The sequence below is a fragment of the Enhydra lutris genome, unplaced genomic scaffold, assembly GCF_002288905.1.
Source record: "Enhydra lutris kenyoni isolate GAN:26980312 unplaced genomic scaffold, ASM228890v2 scaffoldscaffold12, whole genome shotgun sequence".
Lineage (NCBI taxonomy): Eukaryota > Metazoa > Chordata > Mammalia > Carnivora > Mustelidae > Enhydra > Enhydra lutris.
In genome coordinates, this window is record NW_019154096.1 from 67,135,692 (window position 1) to 67,160,731 (window position 25,040).

Sequence of the window (25,040 nt, forward strand, 5' to 3'; positions counted from 1 at the left end):
CATGGGAGAAGGCGGCGGCCGTAGCTTTGGGACCACTAGGGAGCTGCAGAGGCTGAAGCAGCAGGCGATGGAGTACTATCGGGAGAACGACGTCCCGCGCAGGCTGGAAGAGCTGCTCAACTCCACCTTCTACCTCCAGCCTGCCGACGTCTACGGGCACCTGGTAGGGACCTGGGACAAACACCCTCTTCCCTCCAGCCCCTCTCCCCCCGCCCCACGCTGCGGCAACGCCACGCGCCTGCGCCGTTGAGCCGCGCACGCGCGCCGCCGCCGCGGGCTTGGGGTCCGCGGTCTTGTGGGGAGGCGACGCCTAGGGAAGAAGCGGTACGGAAACGTGGGCGGGAGAAATCTCGAGAGAGAGAGAGAGAAAGAGAGAGAGAGAAAGAAAGTGGTGGACAGGCAGCGGTTAGAGGAAAGCGGGGTCTAGGCGCATTCGGGGCCGAAGCGACAGCTTCCTCGCTGCCTCGGAGCGGGTCCGCCCGGGTGCAGTGCTTTTTAAACACAGACCTTAATACCGCGTAGCTCAGCTTACCAACCTCCAGCGGCCTTCGTTTGAACACGGATGAGTGCCTCAGCTTGGCCTCAGCCTGCCCTAGGGCCTCATGCCCAGCCCGTTCTCACTGCTCCCAAGTCTCCTTCCAACCAATGCTCTCCTTGCAGTGCGCACCTTTCTCACCCTGGATGCCCACCCCCACCCGACCAGCTGCCACCCAAACTCCAAATTCACATCAGTCTTGCCTGTTTCGCCTGAACTAACTGCCCTCACGTGTTCCTAAATCATTTCCTAAACGTAATGAGACCCTTCCTAGGCTTGCGAGCTTCGTGGAGAGCCCGGGACTTTTCCTACCACCTGCCTAGCCCCTGTGCTCAGCACAAGATCAGACACATAGCTTACCCTTAAGCAATGAGCAGTCGAAACAAACAAACGTGTTCTCATTTCCAGATCCGTTAAGTCCTAGCCAACAACACCTTCCTCCTGGAAGGCAGTGTGGTTGGGACAGCCGAGTATGTACATGCAGTAAAGACGCACAGTGTGTTTACAAGGTTCAAAACCACACCTGGTTGTGACAGTTGATGGGGGGGGGCATGAATGTTTATTTCTCTTGGTCGTGGCCTAGAAGTGAAGTTGTATGTTGGGGTGGGGTGGGGAGGGACGTGCTGAGCTCCCAGTGCTCAGTGATTTATGTTACTTCACTTAAATCTTTAGGACCACTGGGAGGTAAAAATTAATTTCAGTTTTACAAATACGGAAACTGGCGCGGTGAATTTAGGTGATTTTCCCAAGGGACACAGTGAATAACGGTGACAAATTGAACCAGGTCTGTGTTCCCAGTACCAAGGGATTGCGTGGTACATAGTGGACACTCAAGCACTTATTTGTGGCACAAATGAATGAATGTGACTCTGGATTCCATTCTCTTTCCACTGTCTCTTACTTGAGGAATTCTTGAAAGTTAACTAGTCTAACTTCATTTCACAAAGACACCAAGACCTTGCTTCCCAGCTACCTTGTGCAAAAAGTTAAGACTAGACGCTTGGACTCGGGTTCCTCAATGTAATGTTCTTCCCAGTCTGCTAGGCAGCCAGGACTTTGGTTTGTACACTTCTCTGGGAGTTTATACCTTGGTTAGGGACAAAAACCACTGTTACGTAAAAGAACTGGAGTAATAGATAAGGTGATATATGATTGTGCTAGACTGAGGGACAGATCACTGTATGCCTGTCAAAGGAATTCAGGGATAGGGAAGAACCTGTAGGCTATAGCATCTGAGAAAGTTTTGGCTTGGACTTTGAATAATGTTGAGGAATTGGACTGGCAAAAAGACAATGTCACTGCCTGAGTTTTAGCCATCTGTATTTTCATTTAGTTTCTCCCTCTATCAAGTCCAACTAAATCATGTTACCAGAGCAGCCTTCCTAACCCTAAATCTGATCATCATTCTTTTGCTCAGAAACCTCCTGTGGCTCCTTACTATTCCCTAAAGCCTGAAGTTCCTCACTTCCTCCCCTTGCCTTATACTCCCTCTACCCAAAGTATCTGCCCTTGACTCCTCCCCTTTGTCTGCCCAGTGAAATACTACATATTCTCCAGTGTTCAGCTCAAGCGCCATTTCTTCACTGCTTCTGTACATATTTGAGGAACTGAGATAATGAGGAAGATCCTTGGGGGCAATAGTCATACAATCTAGTCCCTTATAGTTTGATAAAGAGTTTGAGGTCCGGAGTCAGGCAGATCTGATTTGATTCTTAGCCCTTCCATTTAGTAGCTGTAGTGGACTATGATATTGATGCTCCCCAATGAACCATACCACCATTGTGACTGCTCTTATGTAAATCTCTCCTACACCTTGGGACTTGGCCATATGACTTGCTTTGATCACAAGCCCCACGCCAAGCACAATGCAGACGAAAGCATGGTAAAGTGCTGCTATATTGAGGTTCGTAGTATTGGAGTACTCCCTCCTGGAAACCAGTCATCATGTTGCCGGGAAGTCAATTACCCAACTGGAGAGAGAGAGAGATCAAGGTAGAGAGGCTCTGGCAGATGCAACAGCTCCAGGAAATCCTGTGAGAAAGACATGCCCAGCCAGCCTCTAGGATGTTCTAACCATCCTGGCTGAGACGCCAAGACACATGAGTTAAGTCATTCTGGATACTCTGGACCCAGTCAAGTCTCTAGGTCATGGAGCCTGAATGGGAGACGCCAGGCAAGATCAGCCAAAAGAATTACCGCGTTGAGCCCAGACCAGATTATAGAATCATGAGTGAATAAATGGCTTCAGCCACTAAGTTCTGGAGTCGTCTGTTACTAAGCAGTGAGTAATTAAGATGTTGGTTACTTTACCTTATACAATTTTTCTGGAACTCAGTTTGCTCTTCTGTGGAATGGAAATGATATGATTTACCTTACAGGGTTGTTTTGAGAATTTTACGACATAATGTATACAAAGTTCCCAGGGATGTGTCTGACACATCAGTTTATACAAGATTTAATTTATGGAATCCTAAATATGCCAGGCACTGCAGTGTGTGATACAGTGATAAACAAGACACTCCTTCAAGGCATATACTAAATACTTAAAAAATGTTAGTTCCTTTCTCTTCCTAACATAATATTGTACATTGTGGAGACTTGTTGCTAGTTATTTCAAATTCACTATAATACACAACACATAAGCTAGATGATATTTTTTCCTCTCCTGATTCTATCTAAATTCATTGAGACACTTATTCTGTAACATATGAACCATCATCCTTAAAATACATGGATGGCTTGGGGTGCCTGGGTGGCTCAGTGGTTGAGACTCCGACTCTTGATTTCAGCTAGGGTCGTGATTTCAAAGTGCTGGGATAGAGTCCAGTCTGCGGGCTCTGCACTCAGCGGGGAGTCTGCTTCCCCTCTCCCTCTGCCCCTCCCCCTGCCCACACACACACTCTCTAAAATAAATAAACCAGGGGCGCCTGGGTGGCTCAGTGGGTTAAAGCCTCTTCCTTCGGCTCAGGTCATGATCCCAGGGTCCTGGGAACGAGCCCCACATCGAGCTCTCTGCTCGGCAGGGAGCCTGTTTCCTCCTCTCTCTCTGCCTGCTTCTCTGCCTATTTGTGATCTCTGTCTGTCAAATAAATAAATAAAATCTTTTAAAAAAATAAAAAATAAAGTAAATAAACCATATATACATATGTAATATGTATAATACATATATATATACGCAAATATATATAATACATATTATACACACACACATATACACACACACGTATATATACATAAATGGATGGCTTGAAAATTAACTTTTGCTTTTTTGTGCTGGGGCACCACCTGAGGGTAGGAGATGACCTGCTATGTAGGCTGAGGTCATTGGATTTGGAATGCAAAGATCAGAGGCCTGTTCGGCAGTGAATGCAGATAAAGAGCCCAGTACAATCCGTTGATGAGGTCCAGGAGGGTGTCCCCTCACCTTCCCTTCCTCCTTCTCTCCCCCTTCCTGCTCCTCCATGTGGAAGCGCCATCTTGAATCTTTTTACCCGGGCTTTTTGAGTGGGCTTTCTGCTTCAGCTTCGTGCTCTTCTCCCTCTCTCTTAGAGCACTTCCAAATGGCTTCTGCTTTCCCACATCAATGAAATGGCTTTCACCAAGGTTCCGACAACCTGCTTTGAACACATTCTGTGTGTGAACCGCTGGTGAGTGAAGTAGAGCCTCTGCAGAAGCCTTCACCATTAAAATAGCAGATGCCTCATGGGGAGGAATAAAAACTGGCCCCCAGAAGTTTCCAGAGTTTGCCTCACAGCATTCTAGAGACCAGCGGACTTCTGGATCTTGGACAGCAGGATGGGTTAGGACCTGCTAAAAAGTGACATGAGATCTCTAAGAAATGTATGGGAAAACATTCTCAGGTGTGTCATGTTTGATGGACACTTTGCTTCCAAATAGGTGTCTCTTTGGAAAGCTAAGTCCTAATTTTCAAACAACTAATCTCCTCCATTGGGTAGCTTGAATCATCTAATTAAATCAGAGGTCCTTGTTTCAAAGTAAATTAATATGGCTGAGACTCTAATATTGAGTTATTTTTGTTTGTTTGTTTCTCCTCCCTTAAATTCACTTGTACTACAAATTTCACTCTGAGGCACTGTCTCCAGAACAAATTGGAAGGCAACGTGGCAGATGGAAGATTATCTGCTTCAGGAACAGCCCAAGTTAGTGTGGGCCTCATACTCCTAATTTGTAAAAACAGGGGGCATAACCACATCCCTCATTTTTCTAACTAAAATGCTATGAATTTGGAGGTAGACTTCATGTCCTTCTCCCTTTCGCCCATTGATTGAGAGCAGTTGACATGGATTCTGGACTCAGACTGCCTAAAGGCAAACCCCAGCTCAGCCAGCTCTTGTGCAATCTTAGGCAAAATATTTCATCTCTCTATACTCGCTTTCCTCATATGTACGGTGGAGATTTTAAAAATACTGATCCCTATGGGGTTGTTATATGACATAAATAATGTGGGTAATGCCCTTAAAACAGTGGCCAATACCATGATATAGTCTTTAAAAATAAAACATATAGCTGTATGTTTTAAGTGTTTTATAGCTCTATATTTTCTTAGAACTATTCTGTAAAATGGAGACATTTATTTGATTTCTAAAATTGTGGGATTATGTCATTTAAAACTGATTTTTAAATCAGTCCTTTTATAAGAATAAAAGACTTGCTTTCCTTTTTAAAAACTTCATTCAAATGTTTCATTTTGCTTGTAAATAAATTCACATTTTACAGTAATTAAAAGAAATAAATGTATGTGAGTTTCTGCTGAGAGTTCAAAAGAGAACAAATCATTCCATATCCTGGAGACCCTGCATCAGGTGAATCCAAATCTTAGCACGTGAGGGCAGGGCAGTTCCCACAGAGTTGATAGTTCAAACCTCACCCCCACCCCCGCATGAGGAGGACACTGAGGGGAGAGGTTTAAAAGAAATTAGAGTAAATGTGAATGATCTTTTAAATATAAATTAGTCATGGTATTGTAATTTTTGTTTTTTTATGTGTGTGTTGAAGGCAAACTGCTTTTCTAAACTTGCAAAGCCTCCCACCATATGCAAAGTAGTGGGAAAGAATGTATTGGATGGACTGGGGCTTCCAACCCTACAAGTGGAAATATTCTGCACCATTCAAAATTTCCCCAAGGTAGGACGCAGCTTAAATGTGTTCTGTATTGTGTCTTGGTTCCTTCGCATTTATTGTCTAAATTGTAGAAAATTAATGTTTTGAAATTCCATGTTTGTGAAATACATACATACAACTTGTAGGTAGTCATGTACATAAAGCATGAACCATACAAGGAAGCATTATGGCTTTATTATGTTTAAGTGCAATATGGGTACAGACATGGCATGCTAGCCCATAGATGATCCAAGATGGAGAAATGGGGCAAAAATAGTTTTTAAAAAATCTGACATCATTAATGTGGTGAGTTCTGTAAATGTATAGGTATGTTTATAGATTCATATGTTTATATATAAATTTACATAGATTTATAGATATGTGGGCTGATCGACATAAAGAAAAATTTCATTTTCATAATTATAATAATTCACTTGAATTGCTACATATTTGTTAGACGTAAATTTGCTACTGTCTCTGGGAGGCAAATAATTATGATCAAGTCTGTATCCTTTTAGCTATTTATTGGAGAGGCAGTGATAAAAATGAAGTTCAATGTAAGATTTTTTTAAGTGTATTTTAACAAGGTAATAATTTTAAATGTTCCTTGAAGTTGGGTTCCATACAGTTTCAACAGTTATAAAAATATCTCAAGGAAAATTACATATTCTCATTTTCCCTTTGAAACTGGTGATAAAATATCATGCACATTAAAAGCCGGATACATTCAATTTCTTCCTTTCTGGAAGAGGGAGGGGAAGATGTAGAACACGTTGATGTCATTTCCAGAGCATATGTTCAGTGGTGATCTCAACGCATTTTGAAGTCCACGAGAATGTTCTGCCGGAGCTGGCGGACGCAGAGCAAGAGGCAAGGTCGGAGGCAGTCCGCACTGCGGTGCAGTGGGTCAACGAAACCATCACCGAGGAGCTTCGGGGCCTGACGCCCTCCGACCAGGCTGAGGTGGACCAGGTGCTCAGGTAGATCTTCCGCTTGCAAACGAAAGTGTCCAGTACAGAGTATCTCTCTCTTTTTTTTTTAATTTCACCCGCCAGTAAAACAGGTCTGTCGTATCTAGAAGTTATGGTCAGCAAGTTGAGTAAGAAGCCTATTTGAAAGCGGTGAAATGCTCTTTTCTAAAAACCTGGTTTTTTTTTCCTTTGTGAGGGGACATCAGGCCTCTCAGCCTCTTTTCCATGTGTATTCGGTCAAAGTTTCAGTAGAAAGTTTCTCAGCAAGAGCACTGGTAAGAATCCAGATGGTGTCCTTTCTGGCCCCCCACCTCCTGTGCCACCTTTGAGGGCTTCATATGCTTCCACCGAGTCCCAGTGGGTGATGCTTGCGGTCAGTCCTCAAACCACAAACAGGTCCTCCGTGCTCTGCCCACAGGTTGACTTTAACACGTGAAAACCAAGGCGGTGGTTGCTAGGGCCGTGTCAGTGCAGTTCAATGCCCAGCCAAGGAACGGTGAGCATTACTGTTCCTTTCGCGCAAGTCCAGTGCCACGAGCCTCTTGGCCAAACAGAGGTCAGCTGGATTCTGTCTCTCTCGAAGCTCCACCACTTGCTTAATTAAACAGAACATCCACAAAGCTGTAGAAGCTGAGGTCACAGAGGTTGCTGCCTTGGTTCTCCATGAGAATTTTCATGGATTCCTGTCTCACATTTAGGTCTTTCATCCATTTTGAGTTCATTTTGGTGTGTACCTTTTGGGACTTCACAAGGTTTTTTTGGTTTGTTTTTGTACTATACATTTCCGCTGTACTATACATTTCACTATCTCCTCTTGACTCATTTTTCTTTTCATGGTCGTTTATTCAAAGAGAAAAATCCAGTAGCCCCTAATCAAATAGCATATCCAAATTTGACTTTAAATATGTAAACAAATAGGCTCAAATAATTAAAAAAAAAACAAGCACCTAAAATCTTTAAGACTTTATTTCCAGGCCAAAATTAATTTTAGCTCTTGAACACAGGGTTTTTGTTTTTTGTTTTTTGTTTAAGATTTATTTATTTATTTAACAGACAGAGATCACAAGTAGGCAGAGAGGCAGGCGGGGGTGGTGGGGGGGAAGCAGGCTCCCTGCTGAGCAGAGAGCCTGATGTGGGGCTCGATCCCAGGACCCCGGGATCATGACCTGAGCCGAAGGCAGAGGCTTTAACCTACTGAGCCACCCAGGCGCCCCTTGAACACAGTGTTTTAACAGCATCATTATTTTGGGACCCTGGAAAGTGAAGCTGATTTGTTTTTAAGTAGCTAAAAAAAAGCAGGGTTAATTGTTGACACATGTTGAATGGAGGTCAGCAAACTGACCAAAATTATGAGCGATATTCACTGTAAAGCCATATTTTCCTGCCATGAAGGACATTCTTTGGAAATAAAGCACAAGAAGACAAAGAGAGGAGAGAACTGGAAAAGAGCCTGGAAGACGCAAGAGTGTCCATCCCTTCACCTGTACCACTACCGCCACCTCCTCCACCCCCAGCCAAAAAAAAGGGGACAAAAGCAAGGTCAGTGTCTCATCTTGCAGAACCTTCGATAACTAGAGTGTGAGGAAGAAAGGCTGAAGCTCAGGCTGCCTTTTCAGTTAGAGTCGTTTTGCTGCAGACCTAGGGTGGCCCCCCGCCCCAGGTACCATCCATGCTCAATGCCACTTCCTTGCTCGACGCTGCCATATTGGGCAGGCAAGGGTTTACCCCATCCCGCCCTCCCTTTTGTTTGAAAAGAAAAAATATTTCTTACCCAGAGGTGAGCACTTACCAAGCAGAGTACACTACTTAGTGGCAATGCTGGGGAGGACAGGGAAAAGGAAAGTGGCATGGGGGACCTTTAACTGCCCCCCATATATCCATTAGCTCATTAAAAGCCACTCGATGTTTTAAGGATTAGTGATATCTTTTGATATGAATAACCAATATTTTCTCAATCCTATTAATAACATATTAATAAAAGTTCTTGTGGGGCGCCTGGGTGGGTCAGTAGGTTAAGCATTTGCCTTCAGCTCAGGTCATGATCTCAGGGTCGTGGGATTGAACCCCGTCTCTTTGGCGGGGAGACAGCCTCTCCCTCTGCCCCTACCCCCAGCTCATGCTCATGCAATGTCTCACTCATTTCTTGCAAATAGATAAAATCTTTTTTTTTTTTTTTTAAGTTTTCATTGGGAGCCTTTGCTATTTTATTTTTTTAAAGATTTATTTATTTGACAGACAGAGATCACAATTAGGCAGAGAGGCAGGCAGACAGAGAGGAAGGGAAGCAGGCTCCCTGCTGAGCAGAGAGCCCGATGCGGGGCTGGATCCCAGGACCCTGAGATCATGACCTGAGCCGAAGGCAGAGGCTTTAAACCACTGAGGCACGCAGGTGCCCTGCCTTTGCTATTTTAAAGCAAATAGTCCAAGTTATCATGACCCTTTGTTCCATGCTTTCCAACATATGGTGAACTTCAGCCCCTCTAGTATTCCGGAGCTGCTGCTTGTGTTGTAAATAGAGTTTTACGTCCTTCCAACATGCTCCTTGAAGGCATGAATCATGTCTCTTTCAATTTAGCCCCACCAGGGCCTAGCATGATGCCAAAGCACAAAGTAAACACCCAATAAATGTGGGTTCCCTGGGATAAGAAAGCACCAGCACCAGGAAGGGACCAAAGAGACCATGGAGACATGGTTTCTTATCTCCTGGACTCAGATGCTGAGGCCCAGAGAGGGAAGAGAGTCTCCCAAGGCAAAAGAATCATGTAAGACCAATGTCCGTGCACAGGGGGCAGCCACTGCTAAATTACCGGTAGAGATCTGCGGTGGGTGTTCATGGGGTGGTTGCTGTTGACTGACAGAATTTGGAGCGCCAGAGAAGGGAAGAAGTAGGAGGGGACAGTAGTTCGCTAAACCTTTACTGTGTGTTATGGGGTCATGTGCCTTATTCTGCTTGTCTTACCCACCTGACCCAGGCCAGCAGCTGGGGACGGGCACTGACCATTCACAAAGGATGGTGTGGCACCTGGGCAGGCTGGGCGGTGGCTGGGACCAAATGAGAGTGAAAGGCGGGTGAGGCGGAGGGCGCTCGGCTGGCTCTGGAAGCCATTTCTATTACAGTGGGACCCCTGTTTGGGATTAGCCCGCAAGGTTACTAGTGAGATACACACACATGAAGAGACGTGTGCAGCAGGAAGCTAGATACGCAGGCGCTCTGGTGGGTGTAGAACACAAAGGATTGGGATTCAGAGACACTCCAGATCTTCTTCCTTCACTTCCTTTTGGATATGGGGCAAGTCTTTTGGCCTCTCTAAGCCCTACTTTACTTCTAAGTGAATGTGGGATTGACAATCCCTGCCCTATGCCGTCGTCAAAGGAGTTCATATAGAATGTCTGAAAATTTCTGAGAGCGGCAAAATCCATGGCTACGGATGATTTGGACGTTGGGGAATCGTAAGTGAAGTCACACAGAAACTTCTTGGGGGCTCGAGGTGGAGACCATGTTCTCCCCAACCTCAGTCCCCCCCGCCCCCGCTTTCTTTACATCTGTAAGCAAAGCATTAAAAAATAAGAGTTTTATCATAGTCAAACGTCCTTGAAAGGAATCTTTTATCCCTGTTTTTCCCTCCAGGGAGGAACGATACTTTTACAGAGAAACCTGTTGTGCCTCCAGAACCCGTTGAACCTGTACTGAATGGGAGCATGGCCATAGGGGCTGTGTCACTCGCTGTGGCCAAAACCAGGGCCATCCTAGACAATAACCCCCTCTACTTAAATATTGCATTACTGAAGCACCGTCAGGTCAGTATCCGTTGTCTTCCATCACGAGGACCCGTGAGTATCTCAACACCAGTGAACCACATTTCTTGTTTCTCCTTGGTTTCCCCTCTTCCAGGAACAGCCCACAAAGCTCACCTTACCTTTGCCAATGGTGTCTCTGGTCAGCTGCGGGAAGTCATCACCTGGGAAGCTGAATTTAATGAAAGAAGTGATATGTATACCCCATCCTGGATTAACAGCTAAACAAGTACCTTTGATGATCTCACACTACTTTTTCCTTTCTTTTTTTGTTAGGATTTTATTTATTTAGAGAGAGGGCATGAGCAGGAGGAGGGGGAGAGGGAAAGAGAGAATCTCAAGCAGACTCCTGGCTCAGCACAGAGCCCAATGTGGCGCTCGACCCCAGAACCCTGAGAGCATGACCCAAGCCGAAATCAAGAGTCAGAGGCCCAACTGACTGAGCCACGCAGGCTCCCCTCACACTGTTTTAAAAAAAGGGCTCTGTCATCGACAAGTCTTTCGCGTAGGTCCCCAAGGCTTATGACACCAAGGGAGGGAGAATTAAATATAAAATGAAAAAAAAAAAATTTAGGCAATCAGAAGTGGAAAGAAAGCAAGACCTCAAATAAAAGGGGCCCATTTAAGCCACCTTCAGTCTCTGGTTCCCTTCAGCACTGATTTATGCCCGTGACTCACCAAGGAGCCCTGTGAGTAACTTGGCAGCCTTGATGGGCTGGGAGGTTGTTACCTGGGGGAGTCAGAGCATCTTTTTTTACTGACCGAGTCACTGCAGCAGCAGCAGGAGGAAGCTGGCTCTTTGCCAGCAGTCAGTTCTGTCCAGGAAGAGCTCCAGGGCCGGCCGGACCGCCTGGCATGCAAGAGAGGTTCAGTGCGTGCTTCTAGAATGAAGGACTCCTGGGGCGCCTGGGTGGCTCAGTGGGTTAGGCCGCTGCCTTCGGCTCAGGTCATGATCTCAGAGTCCTGGGATCGAGCCCCGCATCAGGCTCTCTGCTCTCTAGGGGAGCCTGCTTCCTCCTCTCTCTCTCTGCCTGCCTCTCTGCCTGCTTGTGATCTCTCTGTCAAATAAATAAATAAAATCTTTAAAAAAAAAAAAAAATAGAATGAAGGACTCCTAAGCTGCATCTTTATACTTAGTGGTGTGCTAGTTTCTATATTGTTCTTTACTGGTCTGAATGAGCCCTTGTGCCTCTTTAAATCTGCATGAAATATTCTACCCATTAGGGCATTAGAAAGAACTTACATTTAGGTATTATAGTGGATGTTTTCGGGAAAAAGTACAGGAAGTTCCATGACCTTGGGTAATACATTGAGTGACATTTTTTCCTTAAGCTAGTGAGAATCGTTATTTTTTTCAATCTCAAGATAATTTCTTCATGATAAAACATTCTTTTTTAAAGAGAATAACCGTTACCTCATGATGTATCGATTGTGGAACAGTAGGAATTCATAGCTGGCTCACCATCTGTCTGATCACGTTCAGATCCTAGCCCCAGGGTCTTTCCTGCAGTTCAAATCTGTTGGGCTATTGGAGGACCAGCGTAGTTGGTATGCCATCCTTTATTTGTCTTCGTATGCAGATCCCACAATCATCAGGATATACTTTCCTATTTTTTAAGTGACAGTGGCTTTATACCAATTCACACACTGTCATGGAGAATCCCTTGGTGAGCTATGACGTGTATTTGCAAAAAGAGCTGGTCAGGAGACTATGAAAGAGAATGAGTCTGACTTGATCCAGCCAATGGCACCCGTCAGTTCTGAACAGCGAAGAAAGCAGACTGAGAAGAGCTCTCGTTCATATCCAACCAAATAAAAATTGAGGGCTGAAGGTTAACATTTAGTCTTCTGATTTTGTAGACCACATCTAATCCACTAACCAGGATACCTTATCGGGGACCCTACAAATATTCCGTTAGAAATAGCCAGTGTGTGCTGTAAGTTTTTGTATTTGAAGTTTCTAGACTACAGTTGTGGAAGATCCCGGTTATTATACCTACAGGGTGTGGAGATGCTTCTGGAAATTCAGAAACATATCAACAAAACAACTGAAATGGTAGGTAAAGAGAATCTGTGGCATCTAATTGCTGATACTGGCACCTCCCAGTACACACATTTTACTTAATATGAAATTAACTCAATATTGTTGTTATGGATATGTAAATGTATTCATTTGGTTTTTCATGGGAGCCAAGCGTATACATTCCCTCATTGGCCCTGGATCCGGTTTCTAAAGGCACTTGACAATCTCGTCAGCTGGCTCTGTGCTAAAATCATCCCTTAGGAATTGCAAGGAAAGGATTTGGCCCCTAGGATGTGCGAGGCAGTTTAGTATAATAGTTAAGGCACAGACTCGGAGGTCCGCTCCGAGGTCCCAGTGTTGAGCAAACGCGAGCTTTTGGCCAGACAGCCCTCAAAGGGGAGGCCACGGAGGCAGGACGATGACAGGGAGCCATAGGTACGAGTCCCTGGTTGTGCCCGTGTTTGTCTTGTTCTCCACTATATGTCTTCTGCCTCGCACATCAGTTTGCTTCCCGAGTGTGGTGTTTTTACCGGGGATAGAAAGTTCAGCTGACTCCGTGGTGCAAAGAAGCAGGAAAACTGTATTTGCATGTACTCTGGTGTGAGCCCTGATTGATTCTTGACAAGCATGTCCTAGTTTACAGAACCAGGAAATGCTCGGTATTAAAATGCACCCTTTAAGGGCTGAATCCTTGCTCCAGAGCTCGGTCAACACCCCACATTGTGGGTATTGAAAATGACCAAATGTCCTTGGAAAGTATCTTTGCTTTTCATCTCAAATGATATTACGCAAACCAGATTCATCAGATTTAATGACCTTTGGCTGTTTCCAAAAGTCAAATCCACCCTGCAGAGGAAGTGTTTGTACCTTAACAATATTTAGAACAATATTCAAAACAATCTAAAGGCAAATCCCACAGTGGCGTTGCTCCCTAAGGGCAAGGAGGGGATGTCGTAGGAGTGAATAATACTTCATTTATATGAATAGAAATGCATTTATAGGAATGGAGGCAGAAAAGAAGGATGAGAAAGGGACCACATACCTGAGTTTGAGGAACAGTCTGGAGTTTTTCATCAGGAGGGGCTGGTATGGTGTGTGTGTGTGTGTGTGTGTGTGTGTGTGTGTGTGTGTGTGTGTTGCGAGATTCACAGTGTGCCTGGTCAGGCCCCAGGTCCTGAAGCTCTGCTCGCTGCCACAGAGTCTGAAAATGGCAAGTGATTTCTCTCTCTATTCTATCTCATAGCCGCCGCCTCCAAAAACAGAGACCAAAAAAGGGCATAACGGAAGCAAAAGAGGTCAAGTAAGTTTATGTATTTCTTAACCAGACTTCAGTATGACACAGTTCATCTCTATAGCCCCTGCCCATGTTCCAGCCCTGGTCAACGGTGCTGCGGGCCCAGGGCTTACACACACACAGAAACGACACAGCGGTACTCTACCCCCAGGAGTGCTGAGCCCCACAGCCCCCGAGCTGGAATGTCACTGGGCCCCACCTCTCTGGCCACAGGCCGCCAGGCCAGTGGCTGGCTCTCTAACGGACGCCCTAGGGGGTGTGCTGAAGCATTTATGAATCCAATATAATAGAGTTGAAACTCGATAGGTGACGTGTTGGGGAGGGTGAATCTAGCTAACCAGCTGAACGGCAGATAGAATGTTTTCTATTGTAATCTTATCCCTACCAAGTAAGAGAGAAACAAACAAAAGGCACAAAATGATAGCCCTTTCTTTCTTCGGGTTCTGAAAAGGCACCTAAAGCCCCATTTCAGACAAACCATTACCAGACCTCCGATTTTGTGGGTAGCCTGACAAACAGTTCTTGTCCACACTGGCCGGGGTGGCCTCAAGAGCCTCCAGAAGCCATCGCCACCTGATCCGGCCACGGCTTTGGTGGCTGTGGGCGCTCCAGAAGACATACTCTCAGATGCCTGGACTTTAACAAGAGAGTCGGAATAACCAGTCAGAATCCTGGAGACGATGCAGGCGGTGATGGGACTAGTAAAGGCGAAAAGTTAAATTCCTCCTCCACACTGGGAGAGAGAAGAGAAGTGTGTGAGGAAATACACGAGGAAGTGAAGTACCTGGTCGGTAGATCTGTAGGGATGAGCACAACACTCTCACGCTAGACCCCGGGAGAGAGCCCGGGGCGTGGGGACCAAGTGACCCAGCGTCAGCGTGCTCCGCCTCGTTCCAGCAGGTTGTCCTGGGTGTTCTGAGAAACTCGGGCCAGCATCAGCCCTTCCCATGGTCAGCTTTCCTACTTCTTTTTTTCCTGTTAGAAACAGGTTAAATGGTAGATTCTAGAGAGTCAGCCGTACCAGTTAAGAGGCCTGAACTCTGGAGCTAAACTTCCTGGATTAAAATCTGTCCCAAGTTACTTACCTTTCTGTGAAATGGGACAGTAATTGTATGTGCTTCAGGGGGTTGATGTAAGGAGTAAATGTGTTTATGTAAAGCGTTTGGAACAGTAGCGGGCATTTAATAAGCTCTCAAGAAGTGATGCTTACAGTTGAGAAGAGTCGAACAAAACTCGACTGACACACAGCAATTTCCCCACCTGTTCCGTTGCTGAATAAAGGGTTCCTGTCCCTGCCGTTAAGAATGTCAGATGGCGCTTATAATTAACTCATGCGATCAGTAGAGAAATGGGTATTTCTGCCTCGGTTCATGTTTGCCCTTGAGTATGGCATGCACGCGCGCGCGCGCGGCGCACACACACACACACACACACACACACACACACACACACACACACACACACACACACACACCCTTCCGAATCACCCTTATTCTGCTTCAAATGTGGGATAATTCAAAGTGGCAACTTAGAAGGAGGGCACGGCAGGGCTGACCTTGCATCAGAAACACATGGCTGCCTTTCCCGGGGCTGCTTTCGGTTCCAAACCGCCTTCCACTGAAATCCATCCTCAGTCCTGCCTTATTTTAGCAGAAATCTTCTATCCTTTCTCACGTAAGACCTTTCCTGAAGGAGGGTTCCATGTTCACACTTACATTCTTCAAAAGGAACATGGAACACAGGAAAGAGCGGGTTTGGAAGTGGGTGGAGGAGGACAGAGGTAAGGACCGGACAGATACTCAGAAGCACAGCCTGGAGATTCGCCCACCTTGGGGTCGCGGCTCAGGTCAGCCCATGTACCACGGCAGGGTTGATCAGGACATTATACAGACACACCTAGGACAGAAAAGTGTGTTCCCAGGTCAAGCCTGAAACTATGAGAGTAGGAAAATTACTCCAGACGCTTTGGGCAATCATATGCCTAAAGGTCGTGCAGAGATGAGAGATGCCCAGACATAAGGCTGATGCAGACTCAGCAGACCACATGTTTAAAGAGCTGTGTCTGGTTGTCAGTGGTGCCTAGTTTATAACTGGGAAGCTCCAAGAACCTTACTGCTCTGTGTTGATAAGCATCATTTGCCTTCGGTCTTTTAGCAGCCCATCATGGGCAAGATGTCGCATCTTGGCTGTTTGATCATTAATTACGACACCATAGAGCAACCGCTGGTCCTAATTCAAGGCATCTGTGCGAACCTGGGGCTGGACCTGGGGACAAACCTGCACCTAGCCATCAACTGTGCTGCCCATGAGCTGATGGATTATGTAAGTTTCTGCTCCGGAACACGTAACTTGTTGGGTCCCCTTATTTTTAAATTAGGACTCAAAAGCAGCACATACCTGAATATTTTCCAAACAGATCCTATTGCTTTTATTAATACTGTGTGCAGCTTCCCAATATAAATGGAGTCGAGAAAGCTGACTTAGCTAATGACCAGAGAATAACATAACCATATAATTTTAGAAATTAACAGGAAATGTCAAAATAGCTACATATGGAAATTCTGTAACAACAATTGCTAAAATGGGGTGCTCACATTGCGACCGTGAGAGCTATTGAAAAATTACAAACTGGTATGTTCTGCTGAGTTCACTCCCTTGGTTGGTAGATACTGAATTTGTCAGGCGTAGAAAACGGATCCGTTGTAGCTATCAACTTGGTAAGCCTGTCTGGCCAGGTAAGTGGTTCTGAGTTTCTGCTGTGACTCCCTTTTTAAATATAAAAATATGTCCAAGTTGTTGATATTTGTGGAGACTGTATTTTTATCTGATTAAGCCCATCCACAGTGTTATCCACAGCCTGGGTTAGGGGGAGAGAGCTTTAGCGATGAAACTTCTCCCGGAGACTACACCCCGTGGGGACAATTATTTTAAAAAGAGAGGAAAACAGGTTCATTTTTAAAAAGCTTTCATTTTACTTCCTCAGTGTAACAGAGCAGCAGTTAACCTTTGGACTTGGGAAGCTGGCATGTTAGGGAAACTCGTAAAAGGTGTTTGTCTGCTACATACAAGTTCCCTTCTTCAAAAACACAAATGCAGAGTCTGTGATGTATGCAGTGCCCAGCGTGTTGACGTACATTTGTGGTGACTTGGTAATTAATGTCCCATTCAGGGGATATGGCTGGAGAGAATTCCGCTTTAATCTGTGATTCTTTTAACTTCAAAGGAAAACTTGAACAGCATACAAGAACTCCCAAGTTTCAGCTGACTTCTAAGTCCTTTTAAGTTTTCTAAAGATACGAAGCGCAGGAAGCCTTGTTTAATGTAATTTCCTATTCTCCACATAATGATTGGTTCCTAGACGTACTATTACAAAAAATAATTGCATGTTTTCATCAGCAATGTATACCGAGAACTATGAATATACTGACTGCTAGTGCTAGCTAGAATGGGTATTTTTTGCTTATATTCAGTGAAATGAATTAGTTTGATCTCAGATAGTTCTTACAATGTTAATTCAACATCATTAGCATTTCTTTACTGACAAGATAGGATTTTCAAGGTTTTGCAGTAAAGAAACTAAAAGTTCCGGCTGCCTTTTTAATCTGAGAAAAGTACAAAATCCTTTCAAGGATGGATTTCTTTGGAACCTGCCTAGTTCCAATGGAATCCATCCCACTGGCAGTCATAGCAGGAAGGTGTCAGCAAACCAGTCATTCTGTTGCCTCCTGCCTCCTTCCTGGGACCCGAATAACCCAGGGGCCATCCCTGAACACAGACTTGGGAATCAGTGCCAGGATTTGCAGAGACATGACACCAGATCCGTTAGCCCCATTTACTTCTATTCTTGATGACCTGGGGCTTCCCAGACTTTGGGTGAATGGAGTTGAACTAGAACTCTTTTAGAGCCATATGGTTACTGGTAGGGCGTGCATGCTACCTGAGAAGGAGATGCCGTCACATGGCTCATGGGACATTTCACAGTGGCTGTTCCTATCTCCAAAGCCTTGCCCTGCTTTCAAATTTTAGGATATTCACGGTACAGGAGACCAGCTGTTTGTTTACTGTGAGTGGAAAGATGCTGGGTTCTGGTGAGTGGGAAGCTATGCACTGCTGTCCTGTTTTATAAATTCATGTCATCGCCCATGGACCCAAGCAGCCAGGTAACTGGCACCACATCCCGAACCTAAGTAAGAAATTATTCCCCTCCTACCGCGTACCTGGTCTTTTGTGTAGAAGGCTTCGTCTGAAGTCCGTGGAAGGAGCACCATGGAGCATGAAGAGGAATGGTGATGAGATTTCCCCAGGCTAGTATGTAACAGATATTTAAACTAAAGTACACAGATGTCTCATGGGACTATGGCCCAAAAAGGACGTTTACAATCTTTTATAGGCAATGAATAAACGCAAATGGGAATCCCGCCTTTCCCCTTTGAGAAATTCCTCATTCATCTTTATTTTGTGATTGTCCTTCCACCCGCCAGAGTAGAGGAAAGTATGAAGTGATGCTGGGAACATACAAAAACGCAGCGGAGATGGTGGACCTATATGTGGATCTGATCAACAGGTTCCCTGCAATTATCGCCTTAATCGATCCTTTCAGGAAGGAGGTAACAGGGATCCACCTTGAACTGTATAACAACAGAGAGCAAAATCTCATTCTTTTGGCTCGGTGGCTGGAAATAGTGCAGTTTGGGGTGGGGCGGAGGGGCTCTGCCTCCGCCTAGGTGAGAGGAGTCGCGCACTGAGCAAACACAGACCCAAAGCGAAGGGCCTGGGAGGGCGCCTGTGTGCAGAACAAGAGAGCTTTCCCGGGCACTTGGGGGTACCCATGTTTGCATGAGCAACCCAGGGCTGGCCGCCGAGCCACCAGCTCCTGCTGCAGCGGGCCGGTACCCTGGCCGTGCTAAGTGCTCCCGGAACTGAGCCCTCTGCTCAGCCCATGTGGCATCCTCCTTCCACTTCCCACACACGCAGGAAAGTTGCAAAGGTGTATTTTAAAAAGGTTTCAGAGAGCGAGGTTTTCCTAGCTATCCGAGCTCTGACATCCGGCGAGGGATGTTCCTCTGCCAGAGGGGGCCATCACTCTCCCTAACACTCTGGATCTCCAAAACCTAAATTCTTGATGGTATGAATTGGAGAGAACCATTAGATCAACTGAACAGACAGTCTCTGGGAGATCAGGCATGGATTTAAATGTGGGGCATGAGAAGAGAGCTGCATCACGCTCAGGGTCCCCGCACTTCCCTTGGCCATCACTCCTGTCACTGCCTGTGCCACAGCCCAGGGCTCGCCGAGCCGCCACCCAGCTCCTTAACCTGCTGGCGGCATCTTCAGACCTTGTTCTGGGGCTCTGGCCTTGTCTGGTTTTACTGTGCTAAGATGGCCCATGTTTGGTCTGTTCTAATGGGATAGGTCAGAATCTGGTACAGTGGTCTGGGAGACTTGGTAGATCATCAGTTAAAACAGTATTTCATTTCATGTGATGGTCTTACCAATAAAAACAAAGGTGTTGAGAAGGGAGAGCCTAGAGCCTTCACAGGCTCATTTCCTTCTGTTTTCTGTTCACCAGAAATAACAGTGGCATCTTCTGGCCAGCCAGTTGTTAGTAGCGTTACGGATAATACAGTGGGTAGGAATAGCTTGGGTTGGAAGAACTTCAGAATCAACGTGGAGCATTTAATGTGTGTTAAACATTTTATCCAAAAGATCTTCAAGCTCAAATTTAATCACTTGAAGATTCTGTTCCACGAAACTGGTTAATTTGTGTGGCCATGGTTCAGGTACCAGTCAGCCGCAGAAACAACAGAAAACCATTTTTTGGGTCTCAGAAAGGTGTTTAACTCTGATGAGGCGCTCTAGGGTTCCTGTTGTTTTGTGATGATGCTTAATACATTTTAACGATCGATTCTTAAATATTTACCCAGGACTCTGAACAGTGGGACAGCATCTGTAATGCTCTTGGTTCCAGGTGTTACATCATTGCAGGAGCTGCATCCAAAAGCATTTCTAAACTTCTAGAGGGTGGGGACATCAGCACCCCCAAATCCAGTGGGCTGATCATCAAACATACCAACCAAACTACGATCTCTGACTTGGTGGAAATAACCAGTCTTCTTGACAGTGAGTAGAAGTATAGGTCTACAAGACTCATAAGGAACTTGGCTTGGTTACACAAGGAGCCAAAAAGGTACAGTTTGTCAGTTAATAGAAAGCATGGTGTAAATCTTGGCAGAAAAACAAATTTCCAACTGTCCATGAGAGCTCTGGTGCTGGGAGACAATTTGCAGCTAGTGTACTAATCCACTTTCTGGTGGTCCCACAACAGTCCCAGTCCAGGAGTCCCACCCTCGCCCCCCATTTTAGGCGTGACTGAGGACAGTACCCTCTCAGCTTCACACTACAGGACAGTGATCCCACTCGCCCACGCTGATGTTTTTAAAATTCCTCACAAGTTTCAAACTCTTTACCACCGTGAGGTCTGTGAACATGCTTGCCCTGTACCATTGGCTCACTACTCCTGATCCTTCATGTCTTTCCTTAAGGGAAACGTTTTCAGATATGTATGACTTTCCTGGCTTCCCCCAGCGCTACCTGGATGCTCTCAACCTCCCTCGTAGCTTCTGATACTTTCTCTTTGTAGTATTGGCCACAATTACATGTACGGTTATTTAATGTCCAGTATCTGCCCATGAGACTATGAAGTCCCATGAGCTCACAGGAGTCTTGTTCAGTGCCTGAAACATGGGTGAGTCTCCGGAGTTAGGCAGGAGGCTTGTCTAAGACCTGAAGCAGGGCTCAGAGCCAGACTGGCAGCCAGGGGCCTGGGCTCGTGCCAGAAAATGGCATGGAATGCCTGTAGTCCCTTGTCCTGGCGATGGCCCAGACTAGGGCCCAGGCAGGGCTGTCTTGTAGGTAGTAGACAGGAGGTCGCAGCCCTGGCCTTTCCTCCAGGGCCGGCCCACTCAGCAGGCACGCTGTCATCCACTTCGGATCACTGCCATGGCTCAGCCTCCAAAACAGCAAACACTGTCTCCAGAGTAGGAGCCTTGGCCCGTGTTCTTTGTAGACTTGGCAAACTTCAAGGGGTTCTGAGATGCTCAAATTTGGATTAAGTACCTTCCACACTGTTCTTCAAATAAGTTTACATTCAGAAAGACAGATCCCTTTGAATAAAATTCTACACAATGAATTGTGAAATCCAATGAGGCCTGTCAGCTCCCAAAATGATACCCTTGCACTTACTCTCTATTTTGTCTCAAAGATGCACACTTTTCTACACCGAACATGGACAAAATGGAAATGTGTCTTACAGTTGTGGTCCCCTTTAGTGGTCCTAAAGATCGATCTTACAATTTATGATATCTTTAATTAAAGTTGGCATTCGTGTAGTATTTAGCATCTGAGTTACTGGAAAGAGATAAACAGATAAAACCAGGGTAATTAAAAATACAAATGTTTAGGTCAGAATTCTCTGGTGATCAAATCATTGACTCTTCACAGGAAAGTTGTAAATCTTGGCAATTTTTTCAATTTTGTTTCCAGAGGCTCATACATGTGTGTGCGCGCACACACGTGTATTTATACATACATGTACACGCACGTGTGCATACATATGTGTGTGTACATGTATGTGTGTGTGTGTGTATATGCCGTTATGCTCACCGTTCCTGTGCCATCTAAACCTGAAAAGAATCCCTCTGCTCACAGGTAAGCAGCGCGTCACGGTCTTCGGAAGCGCGGAAGGGGAGTCGCCTGATGACAGCTTGGTCGATCTGGCAAGTACTGAAAGCTGGTCAATTGCAGAATTGCCAAAACACTGCTTTTATCATGAATTGGTATTTCAGAGAAATGCAGTCTTTGGCGGAGAAAGTCACGTAACCTTTTATGAAAGACTTGCTTCCTCCCAGAGAGCTAGCTTTTGCAAAGAGCTAATCTTTGAACTTTTAAAAGAAGAAAAATTGAAGTCCTGGGAAAATGATGAGACACTTGAGTGGCTGGGATGTGCACTTGCAGTCTAACTGCCTGAAAGGAAGCGAGAAAGGCCAGACTGTTCTTAGACGAAATCAGCACGCTCCCATGCCTAGTAAAGCATCTAATGCGTAGTCACGCTGTTTACCTTTCCTGTCTGTTTGTACGCAGACCTCCTTATCTACATAAGGATCAAATACAAAGTTAGAAGCGAAAAACCAAAACCAGCACAGTGTCAGTGCCCTTTCTCCCTGCTCATTTTTAGCAAAACGTGACTTCTCGCTTAAAATCAATTTTGTGCACCTCCCACTCCCCCCTTAAGGCCATCGGACTCGGTGTCCGGTTTATCAAGTTGGGAGGTCTTTCTCGCGGCGAGCGGGTGACTAAGTACAACCGCCTCTTCACTATAGAGGAAGAACTGCTCCAGAGTGGAACACTGGGTACGTGCTGCTTTCTTGCTTTGTTTTCACTTAGCCATGAATAAGAGAACAAAGATCGGAGAAGGGGAATTGGAGGCCCTCGGCGGGAGGGCGGGAGGGGAGGGGAATCCAAAGACAGTTACTAAGTGCTGACAAAACTAGGGTAGCATTTGCCACGATGTGCATTGTTTTCTTAATGGATTATCTATTTACCTGGATGTTTCAAACTCTCGCCCTTCCTCTTGATGAATAAGCTGTGTGGTGCTTTTCAATAGAATTAATTGATTGGAATCTCCAAGCCCACCTTTTATTATGGTCCACATTATAGCTAAGGTCTCTGCACAGCCCCTGAAAAGTTAAAGGCAGGTGTTTTCTTGATGATTCTTGAAAACAACTGGTTTTACTTAAGACAAGTAGACCACATGTTAAGTTTAATGTCATCCGTGGGGAAGGCTGTGGTCTTGAGAGAAACGAACCAATCATTTAGGAAGTCAAACCTCTGCAAATTTGCATGCATAGAAGGCACCTTGTATACTGGGCTAATTGGAGAGAAACACCCCAAAGATGAATTTTTACCCTTCATGTTCCTGTGATGGCCAAAAGCAGGTGCGTGGCACACACAGATATTTAGAGACCAAGTTATTGTCTTTGCAATTCTAAAAATATTTTGCATTTTAGGATAGAACAAATGAATCACTGTGCTGGGGGAAAAGTATGTGTTTATTTAAGTAGTATTGACAAAATACGAAATTTTCTTGGATGCTATCCGTAAGATCTCATATATGATAAATGTATCAGGGTCTGGCCTCTAGAGCAAATCAGTTCTTGCATATGACAGCAAGGAATTAGTCCTATGCCTCAGGATATGCATTGAAAAAGTAAAGAAGCCAAGAGAGATTGTAATTAGGAATATGTCATGTTTAACATATGTTACAACCTCAAAACGCTTCCTAAGCTTCATAGAAAATAAAAATATGATTGAGAGACTCTTTCTGAGTTAGGTAAGGGCAATCAAAGTTAGTGTTATTCAGTGTGCTACACAGGCCTTGTTTTTTCCAATAGGTAAAATCATATTGTCCTACATATTACCAGGTTGTTTGTTTTTTTTAAAGATTTTATTTATTTTTTTAATTTTTTTTAATAAATTTTTTAAAAGATTTTTTATTTATTTTACAGAGATCACAAGTAGGCAGAGAGGCAGGCAGAGAGAGGGGGAAGCAGGCTCCCCGCCGAGCAGAGAGCCCGATGCGTGGCTCAATCCCAGCACCCTGAGATCATGACCTGAGCCGAAGGCAGAGGCTTAACCACTGAGCCACCCAGGTGTCCCAAAGATTTTATTTATTTGACAGAGAGAGAGATCACAAGTAGGCAGAGAGGCAGGCAGAGAGAGGGGGGAAGCAGGCTCTCCACTGAGCAGAGAGCCCGATGCAGGACTCGATCCCAGGACCCTGAGATCATGACCTGAGTCGAAGGCAGAGCTTAACCCTCTGAGCCACCCAGGCGCCCCACCAGGTTGTTTTTTTTTTTTATGTCATCCTGACTTGTGAAAGCCTTAAGTTCCTAAACGACCCATCACATTTCTAGCCAGACTTCCCCACAAGAGAAAACAGCTGCTTCCAAGTATCAGAAAGGATAGTGACCTGAGGCCCAGCCCCTCTCCCGGGGCCAGGGCCAAGCCCTGGGCATTCTGGCCTAGATTATCAGATCACAGGCATGCCTCATTTTATTGTACTCCGCTTTACTACACTTCTCAGATACTGCATTTGTACAGAATGAAGGTTTATGGCAAGCCTGTGTCAAGCAACTCCCTGGGCACCATTCTTCCAACAGCATTTGCTCACTCCACGTCTCTGTGGGGTCAGCAAACTATCTTTGATATGATCTGTGATCAGTGATGAATTCGCTGAGAGCTCAGATGATGATGAGCATTTTTTTAGCAATAAAATATTTTTAATTAAGGTAGGTCCATTGGGTGTTTTTTGTTTTTAGGCATAATGCTACTTCTTGCACACCTCAGAGACTACAGCACAGTGTGAACAGAAATTTTATATGCATTGGGAAACCAAAAAATTCACGTGACTCGCTTTATTGCGGGGTCCAGAACCGTATCGCTGGGATCTCTGATGAGTGCCTGCGATGAAAATTTCCCTGTCATTGGCCTATGGTCAGTACACCCCATTGACAGTGGTCGATAAATCGGAAGGAGACCAAGAACTGGAGAGACAGATCTCCCCTCTGAGAGAAGGAGTAGGACATCCTGTAAAAGCTCTGCTGTTAACTGAGCACGTCACGTCACTGTCCACATGGACCCGACTGGAACGAAGTCTGCAGTCGTCTGCTTGGGAACGCTTAGTTGGCGATGGTCTGTACTCACATAGTGGACCGGCCTCTCTTCTAGTTCCTCTGCTCCCTCTGCTCCTCTTCTGCTAAGCCTCTGCCCAAAGTCCACTGCATACTGAATGTTCCAGAAGGGCACCATGCAGACTGAGCAAGACAAGTGTATTGCACAGTTAACATCTGAGCAAAGTCAGGCCCAGTTCTGAATGGTCCTGGGACCTTTTCTAATGGTGAGGGGACACCTCTGGGCAGTTCTGGAGATGGTCTCCTTTACGTCACAGAACCAAGAACATCAAACTTGGCACCACTGGATTCAACACTAAACTTTATTGTTGTTGTTAAATAGGTTTCAATGAAGAACACATATTTTTTCCCTTGAATGATGAAGCTGAAAAGGGGACCAAGGCACCTGAGGCTGTGGCTACCGTGGCTGGCGAGCCAGCCGAGCTCCCGGAGCCCATCTTCCCCACAGAAGTGATGGAGGCGTCGGCCAAAGCATGAGTGTCTCCTGGATGGGGCTGTGGACACCCCGCCTTTCGGCCACACTGCTAGCATGAGGCCCGCAGAGCCCACCTGT

The 25,040-nt window shown here is 45.5% G+C and overlaps 2 protein-coding genes across 2 annotated transcripts in view; one reads left to right on the forward strand and one right to left on the reverse strand.

Moving 5' to 3' along the window:
- The window catches only part of LOC111145147 (heat shock protein family A (Hsp70) member 12A), a 150,566-nt gene extending 150,360 nt beyond the window's left edge, over nt 1-206 (reverse strand). Inside the window, exon 1 of the mRNA XM_022499835.1 lies at nt 1-206. Coding sequence (XP_022355543.1) covers nt 1-3 — 3 coding nt within the window. The 5' untranslated portion in view covers nt 4-206.
- Nucleotides 2-25,010, forward strand: LOC111145148 (enolase family member 4). Its single transcript, XM_022499836.1, is given in 15 exon segments — nt 2-163; nt 5,552-5,680; nt 6,446-6,636; nt 8,020-8,143; nt 8,145-8,166; nt 10,256-10,425; nt 10,520-10,651; nt 12,425-12,478; nt 13,689-13,745; nt 15,894-16,061; nt 18,221-18,346; nt 19,664-19,859; nt 21,447-21,514; nt 22,030-22,147; nt 24,810-25,010. Coding segments are annotated over 15 exon segments (1,872 nt in total). The 3' UTR covers nt 24,965-25,010.
- Nucleotides 25,011-25,040: the final 30 nt, after the last annotated feature.